This window comes from Athene cunicularia (assembly GCF_003259725.1).
Source record: "Athene cunicularia isolate RWA chromosome Z unlocalized genomic scaffold, athCun1 chrZ_part1, whole genome shotgun sequence".
In the NCBI taxonomy this organism is placed as follows: domain Eukaryota; kingdom Metazoa; phylum Chordata; class Aves; order Strigiformes; family Strigidae; genus Athene; species Athene cunicularia.
The window spans coordinates 12,573,427-12,589,833 of NW_020799142.1; the positions used below are offsets into that span (position 1 = coordinate 12,573,427).

A 16,407-nucleotide genomic window follows, 5' to 3' on the forward strand; every position below is an offset into this window, starting at 1 on the left:
ACTACAACACACCTGTCTCACTTTTACACATGCATACACTGTTCATGCTATGCAAAGTGCTTTTAAGTGATCTTCAATGTACAAATGTCCAACATCACTTACTCATTTCCTCTGATCACAGTAACCCCAACAAACAGCACTTATGCTTTACAAAGAAAACTATGCCTTAGCCAGAAGCATGTTATTCCTGCAAAAGAGCTTTCTCCCTCCAGGACATTCCCAGTTCACAGCAGTGATGCCACTGCCCCAGCTTAACAGTACACTAAACTAAGGACACTGCAAAAATTGCAGTGCGACTGCCTGTGACACCAGTGTTATCTCCCACAGTTCAAAATTGCGTATTAGAATTTGCTGAAATGTCAATAAAATGATAAATAAAAAATGAAATCCTCCCAAAGAGACACAGTTAAATAAAAATATATAAATAGCCTGGACATTAAAAAAAAAAAAAAAAAAAAAACAGTAAATCTTCCATGTTTCCGCACGTAAGTGGGACTTATCTAAATGGAAAGCTTGGAATAAAGCACACATCTGCTGAGATGCAACTGCGATCTTTGAGGTAAAATGATGTGAACATCCACAGTGAGTTCTAGCACATAATAATTCGTCTTGGGTAATATTAAATTTGTTATTGTACAACAACATACCGTGTGGATTGTGATGGCCTCCTAGTTTCTGTTCACTCCTTGAAGCTCTTATCTTGCTACATTCTCCTAATCCTGGCCTTGAACTTGTATCTTGTTTGTTTCTCAACACAAACCCAATTTCCCACATCTATCTCTATTTTTGATTTTTTCAGAGTGCTACAGCTGGAGCACTAGACAGAAGTGTATCTTTGTTTAGTATGTCCTTTCAAGAGAGAGCACAATACCTCACTCCTGGTTGTTTGGCCCTGATCACTAAATCTTGCTCATGATTTTCAGTACATTATAAAGACAATAATAAATTTACTGATTCCTTTAACACAAAAGCAATGCGTTGTAGAAGAACATCCTGACAATCTGACTGTCCTGACAATCCATTCAATAACAGATACATCTGCCTGCAAAGCCACGATCAAGAGCAGTGGTGTTGCAACCTCCTGCAGTCTCAAAGGAAGAACTTGCTTTCCTATCTCCCCCCTTTCTGTTTTCATAAGATGGTGACAAAAGATTTTCAAAACATCCTCTGATTTCACTGTATGGATCTCAAGATGTACACAAGTGCTCTGTATTTTATTGATGCTGTATTTCAACACAACAAGAAAAGTTTACTTTTCAAGAGAAATAAGAAAAATCATAAACTCTGGCATTGTCTAAACATTACCTTATTGCACTTCCAATATATATCTTGGCTTGAAAAAGTATCTCTAAAATACTTTTAGCTAGGCACAAATACAAAATACTGTGCATGTGTTAAGATGACCAAAAAAATTCTAAAACATTTGTGTTCCTAAACTGCTCCTACTTAAATATTGTGCAATCTATCCTTCTAATCTCACAACAAAGATTCACATTTTTTCTTTAAATTACTTATAGGCTTCAGGCCTAGTTTACAGCTCTTCAGTAACTTCAACTTTTAGAGCCACTTTACAATCTAGTCTACATTCAGTGCTTGAGACTAATGTAGCTGTGTCATTTGTTCTGACCTGATTCTCCATTTTGTCAAAGGACCTTGAACTCCTTGTAGAAACTGTACTTGCTGCTTAAGTTACAGCTGCTCACCATGAGCTATGTTTCATTTTCACAAGCCATTTCCTGTGAAGAGACTGCTAAATTCTGTACTACCCTGGAATTATGTCTCATGTTGCCTCCAGTGAAGAGGAGCCACTTGTGAGGCTGTGATTCATGTTATGGCAATATGGTAAAATTCATGGATAGTTATTTAAGATCAGAATTTACAAGCACCATGACCATGACCACCTCCCAGCTAGGTGATGCCCATGACCAGGTCAGACTTATTTGGGGGCAGAGGGAAATGCTGCCTAAAGCTCTGCAGCACTCCTAACATGTGCTGTGTGGGTCTTCCAAGCCATAGGACAATGCACAGTCTCCTCTCAGTAACATTTCAGACTTATCCTAGTCTACTTAGAAGCAAATGAGAAGCTGGCCATCTGAAGGAAGCTAACACAATTACTGTGATCCTTCTCACAACTGGTACTAGTTCTAGTTGTTCCAGTAAGTCACAGATTTTGACTAATAAAACCACCTTTCCATACCTAACAGTAGCAATGCCTTCTGTCTTTATGACAGTGCTAGTAAACACAGATGCAAAATGATGAAGCTATTGTCCAGATTTCCTATGGGTAAACTGTTCTGTACTTGTAAAAAAAACACTTGAGAAACCGAGCTACTCATCAGTTTGTAGGATGCTACACATTCAGGATGGACAGAATTCAAGACCTTCAATGCAGTAACAACCTTTCTCTACCACAGAGAAGACTGCATTAGCTGACAATATTAGATCCTCACACATACTAGCTACAGAAGAAGGATAAGGCACTTGGCCTGTGCTGTACTGGGTAGGGAGGCTCACGAGGTCAATAAAGTTAAAAGTTCATCATTTTGAGTAAGTCCACAATGAATGATGAATATAAGATCCTGAGCACAGAAACTGCCAGCATCTACTTTCTAAATTGCTCTTTAAAGCTATGGGCTTCTAGGAATCAAAGCCTCTTACTCTACATAGACCAGTCACCCACAGGGATAAACTGAAAAGAAGAAAAGTAATAAAGTTTATTAGACCAGTAGTCCATTCAGAGCTGGTGCTACTTAAGTGAACCCTCTGACCCCTTCCACTTCTTAATGGGTGACTGCCAGGCTGATGATGAATTAACCTGACTGATGGGGTGTTATTTTGCAGCTGGGCAACTTCCTTAGTCCTATTCCCGGTGCAACCACACATGAGCAAGTACTGTCAAATGAGTAGGCAGGGGATAGAAATGAGTACTGAAAGGTTATGGGCAGCAGCTGATCAAGCTAACACTACCTCAGAGTTTTTAAATTTATCAAGCAACACCATTATGCAGTAAGTCATGTACATATTGACATTACCATCTTTGTAGAAGTAAAAGTATTCCAGATGTGTCCAAAAGTGGTATAATGTATTTTCTTTAAGCAGGTACAGTTATACATTAGTGAAGAGCAACTGAACTAACATCACTTCCTTCCCTGAAATCAAATGTCATTTTATTTTGTTGAGCTGGTTCAGGAAACCAGGCCAATGCCAACTTGAAGACATGGACTACTACTACCTGCTACCTCTTGCAAGCTGGAATATGTGAAAAATATTGCTGTAATTGCAGTAAAAGTTTAAAAATGTGGAAGTATGTAAAGCTTTGGCTGGCTGAAAAAAGTCAGAAAGACAGCTTGTGAAACCATTAATGACTTGGACGGCATCCTACATGTTTACTGATTCACAGCTTGTTTAACTTCTTGTATATTCCTAGCCGTTCCCAAAAGCCTGATACACCTCATCTACTATACAGTCATTTAATTGCACTACAAATGAGTTTACCCAATCAATTAAAAGCAGAAAACTGCTAAGATATTTACTCAAATCTTTACAAAACCAATAGTTTATATTTAAAGTCATCAAGTTTAATGTATCTGACAAATCCCTGCTACAGCATGCCAAGACCAACAATTATCCTGTCAAGCAGTCAAAGCTTTCCATTTCACTAATGAAGGCAAAAACCACCACAGCAACAAAGACAACAGAATGTAAAGGTTGGGTTTTTTTAAAATTGGTTCAGAATAAAACCCTCCATTATAGCATCAAAATAAGTAAAATATTACAATAGCATACTGAATCTTTAATAAATCCAAGCACAAAATATGCCCACTGACATATTTTTGTGAATAAATCAATGAAGCACAGGCAGAATTCACATATATTTAGGTTATTTAAAAAACTCAATGGCCCAGGAAAACACAGAAGGGAAAAAAGTAATCCTTGTAGCATAACAATAACTTTTATTTCATCTGCTTATACTTGTAAATAAACTGCAATAAATGCCTATGGGGCAGTTTACTGCTTTGTACTCACAGATGGAACAGGTATTATTGCTTTATTATACTCTATGGTGTATGTCAGTTAAAGAGCATTTGGGTTATCATGATGTGTTTCCCTTTAAACTTGACTGTAACTTTTGACTAAATTAACCACAAGACATAATGGTGCCAAAAGAAAAAACACTTGTGAGTAAATACTTCAAAAGTTTGTTGTCTCACAGTTCACTGAGTGTGTTCCCTTCCCTCTACATTAACTCGTACCTTTGTTGTCTTTCTTGTTCTTGATTCTTCTAAGAAGTAACCATTTAAATCAAAAATCCACACCACTAAAATCTACAGTGTTATTGTTTTCTTAAGGATGGAAATAATAGAACTCTACTAAACTGATGAGATTTTCAGTTTCCACTTCTAATACTACCACAGTATAATCTGCCATCCTAAACGTTATATCATTTGCTAAAGGCAATAATGAATCATGCAGAATCCAGATACACTCCAAACTGTTCAGCTCTCCTTTTCCTCACACATTATCAGGTCTCATCCACTTTTTATGACAATTTTATTGCCAATTTTTCACATTGATGTATAAGTATTGATTTTTCCCTGCCACAAACACGAGGAAAATAAAATCTCGCATGACTACATCATATGTGCCATAAAAAGCCATGGCTTTTCATCCTTTCATTCCCAGTTTTTCAGATCCTGACTTTTCTCTGTTTTCAAATGGATAGTTGTCTCTAGCCTGTATTTCTTAATAGCTCATCAAGGCTCCTTCTGACTATAAGGCCTATGGAGCAAGAGCCACAGGTCTATCAAACCTCTGACTTCAGGTGGCTGGCCTTGCGCTGCTGGTTGCAGCACGCCCTTCTGTAGCTGCTCCCTCTCCCCATCCCTCAGCATCGTAAAACTGCTGGGAAGCTGGGCAGGCCTACTGACTCAGACACCCTTTTCTCAGACATGGACCCAGCCCACAGGTTCTTCTTATCCTCCTCCAGTAAGACAAAAAGAAAACTGGGTAGGAGATGAAAAGATGAATAGCATCTGCCAAGGGAAGAAGGAGGGATGCAGCCAGGGAGAGGAGCAGCAGCTACTGCTAACTGCTAGAAGAAAGGCTTTTGAAGTCCTGAGGTAATTGGGAGAAACTGGCATACAGTAAGTAATGAGTTTGCCTAGGGAGAAATTCTGAGAAAATGAATTGTGCAGAGGTTGACTAGTGAGAAGTTGTATTTGGATATTTACATAAAACTTTATGCAAATTATACTATTACCTTCAGGCTTTTGGCTGAGCTATGTAAGCAGGCCAGGACACAAGTAATAGCTTTCACACAAGTTATCATGACCAACAGTACTAAGCAGTTACTAAGTGTCTCCTGTCCCAGAGCTCAGGGTTACCTTTAAATATGATCAGAGAGTATTACTGTGCCCATCAGCCTCAGGTCATTAAAATGGCATGCAAAACTCCAGTGGGCAGATGGCAGGTGCTTTCTCTTGTATGTCCAAAGTCTCTTTGAAGAGTGCTCAGTCCTATCAGGTTGCTGCTGCTTCCCACCTCAAGCAGTAGTAGTGCAGAGTAGAGCCAGTCTAGTGGGGTCTGTGCTAGAAAGCAGCACTTCTCCACTGTTGGGCTGTGACATGGTCTTATCTGGTGATAGGGTCCTCACGTCAAGATGGAAACCCCTCTTTTTTGAACTAATACATCCCTCCTGGTCCTGCAGGTTACACAGACCAAGTTCCTGTCTTGATACATTTCAGTTCAGAGAAGCAGCCAATCAAGGGTCTAATAGTATCTGATCAGAAAAGGTGACTGAAGACAGACATGCCTCTGATAGACACAATCCCTGCATGGTACTTCCAGGAAATGTTTTGTGTTCATTTAAGGCCCAGGCTAACAATTTTTCTTGGTCTTCTAGGATATCTCCAGATGACTCAACCACTGGGCAGTAAGCTGTGCACTTTCCAATGGCCCAAAACCTAACCAAGTAACAGCAATTCCTTAAAAGTTAACTAGATGAAATTTAAGGATATAAGAGTATCCACAGAGAAGCAACAAACCAGTGCTGACCTACTTAAAGAAGTTTGTTTCTACTTCACCAATATTTTTAGGTCAGGTAAGCACTCATTTTTAACAATCTGACTCCCTACAAATGCAGTTTTATTCTGCTTCACATGTGCATAAACACAGGCTGCTTCCAATATTACAAGGATAGTTATAAATCTACCTTTTGATTTATTCAGATGTCACCTTTGGCATTACATGAGACCTACTTCTGAAAAATCTCTGTGATGTAATATTCAGTATTTTAATTTACTCCAGCACACAGTACTTTATTATTGCCTAGTAGACTTTCCAAAAAGTTTTTCTTATGAATTTCAAACATTAGCAACAAAACAGGAAAGCAGAATGAAAAAAAAAAAAAGCAACAGTGCAAACAAACTCCCTCACATAAACATCCCTGCAATAAGAAATAATGGGAAGTTAAGAAAAACTAAAATGTTAAAGAGCTGTTGCACTCATGGATTACTCACCCATAAGCTCCATTACTAATCAGTTTAATTGTTTCGAAATCACTTTCCCGAGGTTTTCTCTGCAGCTTCAGTGAGGTATTAGAGTTCTTCAAAGTAAAAAAGGAGAAAGAACAAAGTTAATACAGTACTTTATTCAAAATCAGATAAAAATTTTTAAAAAATGAACAAAACCTAACTATTACCAGTCTGTCACACCCTGATGAACCACATAAAAGCTCTGGTTAGTTAGCTACACAGCTAGCACATAGAGGGACCAAGGGGACTCCTGAAGCAAAGCTGCTTTTTCATCAAAAAGGCATGTTACACTGCAGCTATCTATCCACTTATCTACATGCACAGGTTACATCAAACACGCAAGCTTCTGGTAAAGGAGTTACTGGTAATTCCCATCCAGAGATATGGACTTCTGTGAATCCCACCAGGCACTCATTGGCCACTGCCCTCCAGTTTTAGCAAATCTGACTCTGGTAGTATAGCCTGGTATGACAAAATGTAGATGAGTTCCCTTCATTTAAATAAACTTTTGCACATTTTGAACTAATGTTAGGATAGACTGTGATATAACTTAGGATAGACTGTGAAAAAAGACACAAAATTAAATAGAAAAATATGGAAGATAAAAATGCAGTAATTCAAAATGCAGTAATTCTACCACTAGAGAGGCCACCTTTCACGTGCTTGTATGCTGGAACATTTTCAAAACACGAGTTGTCCTGAGTATGGTACAACCTTTTTTCTAACTTTAATTTTTAATTAATCTTGACGATGTAATTGTGAATTAGAATTTGGTGCCAGGGGGATGGATGATGATGGCACAGGACTCCAAATGCAATATTCCAAACCCACAAGAACCTTTTCAAGATGTTTTCCGAATGTCTAAGAAATTCTATTATTGCTGTCCAGGTAGATTGGTAATAGTTAAGGCTGAAAGTAGACCTGTTTGAAACATTTTCAATTGAATGCTTGCTAAAGAAAATTCAGTGCAAGAGGATTAGTGAATATGTTAATATGATGAACTACAAAAGAGGACAGAGAGGCCATTTATTAAATTGTTCAGCCCACTTGCCTGCCAGTACAGGATTCTTCCTAATTGCATATTCATGATGATTTTCTGTGGTCCTGTACTTTAAAGTTATGTTTCCTGTCACTTCACATGTTTATTCCACAGCTACACTTTTAAGAAAATGTTTCCAAATATTCACCCTATATTTACATTTACAGATTTCATTTCATTACTTTCCCTACTTATGTTGCTTTATTACACTGCTTTATCTTTCCTGCATTTCTTCAACATTTGCACAACACAAATAACTTTACAATTAGAATCTCTTAGCTATTGCTAAGCCAGTTTGCAAGCCAGTTTGATACGCCAGTTTGCATTTATAAATACCTGTAAAGTATCACTGAATTACCTATGCATCCCCCAAAACTGCACTTGCTTTTTCTATTCACTTGCACTGAAAATTTACACTAAATTGTTAGAACTCCATCTACTCCACTGACTGAAACCCAAGGTATAAGAACCAACTTTCAAAAAGAAGAATTGAAACTGAGAGCATTTAAAACCACAATATTCAGCCCAACACCTCCAATCTGGCTTTTTTTTCCAACCAGAACAAGCATCTGACAAAATATTACTGTAAGATACCCATTACTGAATATTTTCAAACAGATTCAGAAGAATTATAAACAATTTTCCAGATTGAAAACTAACTTTCTGAATCTAGGCTAACTTGCTCATTTCTTCCTTGTCTTTTCACTGGATCTGTTAAGAGTCTCTCAATTTGATAAGCTGTCTCTGTAAATGGATTGTTTAAAAAAATTGTTTAAAATACTTTATTTTTAAAGAAACAGTTTAAAAGTTGTTCTAAAATAAAAATGAATATATTAATTAGAAATAAAGCAACTAGTGGTGGACTATGCAGTGAAACAACCGTCACATGGTGAACACTAATTTTGTGGAAGCTAAAGATACTGCAACATCTAGGAAAACAGGTAGAAAGTTTTGTTCTAATATTTTTTGCAAATCTTCTCTCTGCTGAGCACCATGACATTAGTCTGTTCTAGTCAATCTGTTTGCAAATACCAGGAGAAAATAAGACAGGGCAGGGCCAGGGGAAACACAAAACATTTATTTTCTCTTTGCTCAGATTCAGCAAAAGCAGCAACATCACAAGAAAACTTACATTTATTGATTCATCTGCTTCCAGATTTTCTGCTGTCCCACCGTCACAGTTAGCTAGTTGAGCTATTTCTGAAAACAAAGATTAGAAACTCCATTTTAAACTATAGCAAATACAAAAGTAAATGAAGCACAGAAAACTTGAGATGTTGAGACACTTCTACTTAACAAACATGTTGTCCTACCTGTAGTACTTGTCAAATAACTTTTAGGGCATCTCCAAGCATATATAACAAAATCCCACCTGGAAAATTAAAATCTGCTATTCAATGCCTCTAAAATCTTCCACTAAGAATTCAAACAGCCATAAAGCAATGAAGAGCAATATTGTCATCACTAGTGAGACATGGGAATTCTAAGATCTGTGTGTGATCTGAGTGTTAAGGGAAAGACAGCCCTAATCTGGTAAAATACCTGAGGATCTCAGCCCCTGAGGGAGTTAACAGCAGAACCCATCCTTTTTTGGACTCCTTGACTTTGAACAAAAAACTTCTAATTTAGACAGAGATGGACTCCAAATGGTTCGCATCTTCTACACAGAAATGATGATATGCATAACAGAACAATCTAAAGTAATTTTCTTAGATGCTTATATTTATGGAGTCACTTCTCTGGGAAACTAAGATTCTCGGAGTCTACCGCTTGACCTTGCTGTCCCTGCCAGGGTGAACCTATGATGCAGAGCTCCTATTCTGTTCTTTGGGGGCCCAGTAACTAAGAATTCATCCGAGTAATAAAACCTAAACACGACAGCTGAGACTCTGGGAAGCTTAGTATTACACTTTAATAATATACATAGTTAGCTACACACTCCACACAGAGAAAGATGTACATTTTACCATAATTATGTGCTGGGCGATCAGAGATAAGACCACCTAAAATTTGTGAGATGCATTTTCATTTCAGGATTGTTAACTGGATTTACAAATATGAAAAATAATTGAATAGTCACATAAAATATCTAAAGTGGATTATTTCTATAAAATATATGACTATTAGAAGTGAAATTCTGCACAACACTTACTGTAATCATTAATAGCAAATTAACCACACAGATAATTTTCTGTCAGAACAGCTAAAGATTTAAGGCGTAACTCATTTGTAATCACTATTCAAAACACAACATTTGTAAAGCATAAGGATCAGAAGGAATGAAAATGTCACTTCAAAAAACCAACAGATCTTTAAAGGGTTAGGGACGCTAAAAACATTCCAAAAACCCTGAAGTCAATAAGCAGTGAAAAATATCAACACTGAAAACAAACATATTAATAAAAAAAAAGACCACCTAAGCTAAAATTATATAGGTCAAACTTTAAACTGGAGTGAACAAAAGTCACAACTTTGTGAATGTAGTGTTTTTATAACAGAAGTGTTGATGAAACCTTTATTCTATGGGTGAGAACCAAGCAGGCTAGAATATGATACATTGACAGCCTTCTTAAATTAAATTATTTTTATAAATAGAAAATTAAAGCGAGCCACTTTTAAACAGAACTTTTGCAAAATAACCGTTATTTGAGAAACAAATATTATTTGCATGCAGTAGGTATATGGTATAGAACCAAGAGTCAGCTTTTGAAACAGGGAGCTATGGAACCATTTTGCAATGCCTGAAGAGATTTTTAAAACTCATCTAAATACCATTAAACATCTGCCCTTTTTCTTTCATTGATTTAAACCATTTCTGAAGACTCATGATTCAAAAAGGTAAAGATGGTAATTTAAAAACCATGGGGACATATTTCTCACTGGGGAACTCTTCAAAAATGCAGCCTCCAGTCTCTCCTAAGTGATCAATCTGTTGTGGTATTGCTTTCAGTGCAGTATAAATTTATCTAGCATTATCTCCAAGTAATACATGGATCATTTCACTCAAGGCAAGGGCACTACACCTACGGCAACAAACAAAGGATGTAAGTAGAGAAAAATCTAAAGAAGTAGGTTGTTTTTCTATGCAGAGCTAATAAAATCCTTTGAATGAATATCTATGAACACTACAGACATAATTTAATAGTTTAGTTGAAAATACAGTTCTGTGTTTCACGGTAAGTGGTGTTCTGGTTTCAGCTGGGATAGATTTAATTTTCTTGAGCTGGGAGGGAGCATAGCCAGAGTGCTGAGCCCAGACTGTCCACTGAAGTATACCATATCATGTCGCGTTATGCTTAGTATATAAAGGAGGCAGGTTTTCTCTCACTTTAGATTTGCGACAGAGGGTAGGATCTTCATTCTATTGGGATTGCTGCCTGGGAGCGGGCTGGGTATCAGTTGGTGGGTGGTGAGCAATTGCACTGTTCATTACCCATTTGTCCTTTACATTATTGTTTTCTTAAAATTACTAAACTGTTGTTTTGGTTTTTTTAAATCTCAACCTACATGTGTCCCTCCAGTTCACCAGGCAGGGGGGAGGGTGACCAACTGCCTGTGTGGTGTTTGGCTGCCAGCCAAGTTCAAACCACAATAGTGATGTTACTGAGGTGGGCTTCCTTTGTTTCTTTTGAAAGATTTTGTTCATCTGCTATCTAAACATTGAAAACTATTTTCTATTTTTGCATACAAGGAATTTAAAGTGCTCTCAAGAGGATGATCTTCATGTAATATTTTTTTATATCAATGATTACAGTGTTTTCAAATAATTCTCTTTGTAAATTACTAATTCCAGGGCATAAACCCATAGTGCCATTCTTTTTCTCTATTTTTGCTTAAGGAATGTCCTTGTATATAGAGGCACCAATTTAAAATCAAAACCATATCCTTTCAGAAGTCATTGCACAGTAATTTGTACTGCTTAAAAATATCACTTTTTGTAGGGAGGCAGGAAAACATTAACACAAATCAGATGGCCTAGATTATTTGATCATAAATCTATATACACATCAACCTTTAAAATGATACATTAAGTATTTCAATTGTCCAAATTTCCAGTTGAACCAAAGATCAGTAATCCACACATCATACACAGCTCAGTATTTACTGACAAACCAGAGACCATTTTTTCCCCTCAGAAAAACCCCACACTTAAGTTATCCTGAAATGCATAGGAATTTATGTTATATTCATTAATATCCAATCTATGGAATGTAGTTGCAAGATGTGTTGATGAAGTACATTCACATAAAATAAATATTTAGTCTGAGAAAACAGCATCCCTTATTTGTATACAGCATTTGTCTTTAGATCTCTCTCATAATAAACTGTTTGAAAAAATGTAGAGATATTATTAAACTTCGGTAGTGTCAGATTCTTGACTCAAGCTAAGGAACACTTATCCAAGTGTCCAGAAATATTCAACCAGTAAGATAAGGTTCAAGTGGCAGAATCAGGGCCAATAATACTAAGCCCTCAAACTACCCCCCAAATTAAACCTTGCATACTTGATCAGTGAAGAATTTATGAATGATCAGTCTAGGCCAGACCAATAGCTCTCCAAAATCCAGCAGATGCCCATTTATCTTGCAGAGAATTAAGGCACTTATTGATCTTTTCCAGCATCACACTGAAAACAGTATTTATGTATATTTTCCCAATTTGTCTGGCACCCTTGCTGCTCTCCAAATCCATGGAAAAAGCAAAACTGCTTTCATCTATAACTCAGATAAAAATAATACCAAATTTGAGTGAGAAAATTCTTCTGTGAAGATAGAAAGTGGACTAATAATAGGCTTGACTTCCTTTAAATCTGTCAACATAACATGATATCATCTATAACAATATCCAATCTGATTGAATTAGATCTAAGCAAACTCCTGACAACATCTGGTAGTGCTCAACTTCACAAGCTGCTGAAGTTGACCAAAAAAGTTTTCTTTTACCACACAATATACTGCTCCTTTGATTTGAGGAAATGTGATCTTGCACATCATGAGAACTGTCTAAAAAAGTTTATTATAGTTTTTTGCTATTATTTTGTGTTATCAAGTTCTCTCCTAGAGATCCCCCTTTGTCCTGGGTCATAAGACAGATCACAAACTAAATGGCACTAGCTAGACTCATTTTCCATGATGGCATTTCTGCCAATTTCTTCCAAATTGCAAGACTAGCACTGAACACAATGAACCCATTTCAATTTGTCAACAGTCTCAGAATCTTGTCTCAGGATGGAAGAAAAGATGGTCGGTTAGGAGACAGAAGTAATTTTAGTTTTCCCAACACTGTCCTTAAAAGAAGAATCAGGCAAACAAAAATTCTGCAATGACAATACCTCCACTGGAATCCAAGTTAACCCTACAAAAGTCCTCAACATGGGATACACAAATTACCCATAAAAAGAGATATTTTCAGTTTTAATAGGAATGGGAGATAGTCTTCTCATGGACTCTAAGATGTGGGAACCTGGGGTCAGTAAAGGGCAAATAACAGCTCAGCAGAGTTTCATTTATACCTATAGCTGGATAACAGTCACAATCAAATTATACCAGTAACTTTCTGCTTCAGTTGAAATAAAGTTGCATTGACAGGCTGGAAGATGATGAGTATCACTGACACAATGTATTTGTGAATGATACAACAAAAATATCATGTGGCCTTTAGAATGCCTTTGAGCATCAGCACATGCTTGTTCTATTACCATCTTTTCTTTGACCGTTTTCACGTATGCACAAATTATCACAAAGATTAAATGTATTGAGAAGGAAGACTTAGGAACCTATAGCTGGACCAGGTGATGCACTTACCTTCCAGAGGATCTTTATTTAAGCCCAGCTGGCTAATAATGTATCGAGGGATGTCTGTTTTAATTCCTTGCCCCTCTTTAGCGTGGCCTTCAGCTGCTTCCAAAAGATAGTAAAACTCTTCAGGATCAAATTCCTAGAAGAAAAATAATTGTCATCATTCTCTCTGTAGAAACTGAAGTCTTGAAGCCTAACATAAAAACTTCTTTTGTTTCTTCTATTGCAAGTATTCCTTATTAAAAACAGTACCTCTTTATTCTATTACTAGTGGTCTATTACTCTATTACGATTCTTGTGTAATGTAACATGCTGTAGGCAATGAAATTTCATACCATTTTTTAGAGCACTACTTTAGAAGAACAGTAAGTTCCTTGCCTTCAAAACTTCCCATAATATTCAGAGCAAAATGACCTATAATCAGCAGCAGTAAGATTTCACATACAGAAGACTATCTCCCTGAAGAATGAAATTAAAAATGAAATTAAAAAAACTGTAAATATATTGCTCTCCACTTTTACTTCTAAATGAAATTTTGAAGTATTTTAAATCAATATATATACGCCATGCTTTATGGAAAATACAATTAAATAAATCACTGAATTTAGAAGAAAGCCAAAATTGTAAGTTGCTGAAAACAACGTTTGAATTTCACTGATACTATTGTTCCAAATCTAGAAATAATACATCCTCCTTTGAGAACCAACTATATTACAACTATCATTTAAGCCATGCCTAAAAGGCAAGCCTCAAAGAGGAACAAAAAAGCCCCGGAACTCAAAACCCTGTCTATTCCCCAAGTCCCTTAGAAATACATTTATTTTACTATCTTCATAGATGATAAAACCAGAAAAGCATTGAAAGGAACAAGGAAGTTTAATAAAAGGTTTGGGTTTTTTAAAAAAATAGACTTTATCTACCAGTATGAACTCATACCAAAACATATCTCTCATAACCATTACATTCTTCAAGATGTTTGTGCCAACCATAGATCACAGCAGGTGCAATGCTTTGTAGAGAGAGAGACAGTTAAAGCCACAAAACACTGATCTAACAAACCAGACTTTTTGCTGGAGTAAGTCAGTTCTCTCAAAAGTATCTGCAGAAGTCAGGCAGACTGATGAGCTAGTTAGCTTCCCTGACGATCATTTCAGGGCTTGCCGTAACTCCGTGGGGCTTTACTCTGCATGCTGGATCACAAAGCTCCTGTTCTAGCTCCTCAGACTACCCAGGACTTGGGAACTCAACATCCCAACCTGGAAGATAGCTTGAGAAATTAGGCATTACATTTCATTTTGGAAGCATCCAAACTGCTGTGGCTCCCAGGAGAACTTGCAGTGTGTCTGAAGTGAAACCTCTTCAGAATTTTCAGTCTTGTAGAAACAATCTTAAGCTTTTTATTTGGCATGAAACAATTTTCACCATCTCCAGCCTACTCCAAAAGATTTACCACAAACCGATGAACTGCCCAAACTCTCTTATTTAGCTCAAATTTTCAGGATGCTGCTAAACTACCTAAAAATCTGAATAGAGTAACTAAGCATTACATGCTGGTTTAGCCTTACCCTCCTCATCTGACATGCTGTCCCCAGCTGTATCTCTCTTCTGTGTTACTCCTTGGCACAGAACAACATGATGTGTGCCAAGACTTCCTATCTACCTTCACCATAAAACCATCATCTCCTTACCTGCTGCAAGTGGTAGATCTACAGCTTCTCCTTCACTTGCTAGTAAGGTAATTTTAAAAGATACTTTCAATCATATGAATATGTGTGTGTATATATCTATGTATCTATATCTATAATATACACATACACATATATACATACACATGTGCAAATAGTTAAAAGAAACAAATTTATTTTCTGATCTTTACTTCCAACTCTTTGTTTCACTTTCCATGTACAAATGGAGAAAAATCAGTATCTGGCAGTAGCTCGACACATATGAAACTGCTAAAGCTTCATTCATGATTTTTATCAAGTGAATTAAAATATGAATTCACATACCATAAGCACCTGAGCCAAGATCACAATTGGAAAACGGACAGCATTACTACACAGTATCTGAAACTTCTCATGACATAAACTGTTGGGATTTGTTTCCTACAATGCTACGAACTTTCTTAGAGGCTCACATTTGCCATATGTAGCACCTATGTCAGACAGGCATTATAAAATATCAGCCAGTATTATTCAAAAGTTTCCAGAGGGACACTATGCAAAAATACTAATATTGTTTCTGTAAGATCACATGACTCCAGAGACATTTATAGCATAGACTTAACTCCCATGCTTCTTTCATGAGAAATGTATTGTTTTGTCAAAGTATGCCTAAATTTGTTCAAGCTACCTGTCTCTCTAAAAACATACTGCACAGAGTTGTTATATTCCAGCTTAAATCTCCTGAAGATCCCACTTGAAGTAACAACACTAAGTAAGCTGCACTGACTTTCTCTGCAATTGCTGCTCCGAAACTCTCAACTAAGAAATACAGTCATCTCCTGGCCTCGCAACACTGTCTTTCCATGTGCATCAGCAGGCTCAGCAAAAGGTGGGATACAGGTACACAACAGCTCTGCTTTAAGTGTGATAAAGCAGATTAGACTAGGATAAAATCCCAGGGGCAGAAAATGGGAATTAAGTGAATGGAGATATGGACTAGCTAGCTTACAAAACCTAGCATTTAGGGAGGATGAGCTAATGGGAAAACAGGTCACCAGGAGAGAACCCAAAACAAAAAGCTAAAAGACAGTGATGATGCTGGGGGCAGGGGTAGGTGGGAGAGAGCCAGCAAGCATGGAAGGGAAGAACAAAACATCATAAAGAAGCCTCAGTCTGTTAGCCAACAGTATATAATTAAGGACATTTTTGGATGTGTAATAATAGAGAAGGAGGCAGACCAGAGGGAAAACAAGACATTGTATGAGAAATTGGGTGAAAAGGTGGGGAAAGATTATGTGAACCCTGGGAGTGGAGCAGGGAAGATGACGCTAGATATGGAATGAGCATTTCAGGGTTCAGGGTGAAAAGTAAAG

At 37.0% G+C, this 16,407-nt stretch overlaps 1 protein-coding gene across 8 annotated transcripts in view; it reads right to left on the bottom strand.

Annotated features, from left to right (window-relative positions):
- The window catches only part of MAST4 (microtubule associated serine/threonine kinase family member 4), a 315,990-nt gene that overhangs the window by 32,216 nt on the left and 267,367 nt on the right, over positions 1-16,407 (bottom strand). For all 8 annotated transcript variants that reach the window (XM_026865288.1, XM_026865287.1, XM_026865290.1 and 5 more), the window contains 3 exons: positions 13,377-13,509; positions 8,705-8,772; positions 6,519-6,604 (listed from right to left, as the gene is read on the bottom strand). In XM_026865288.1, the coding sequence (XP_026721089.1) occupies positions 6,519-6,604; positions 8,705-8,772; positions 13,377-13,509 (287 nt within the window). The remainder of the gene's footprint in view (positions 1-6,518; positions 6,605-8,704; positions 8,773-13,376; positions 13,510-16,407) is intronic.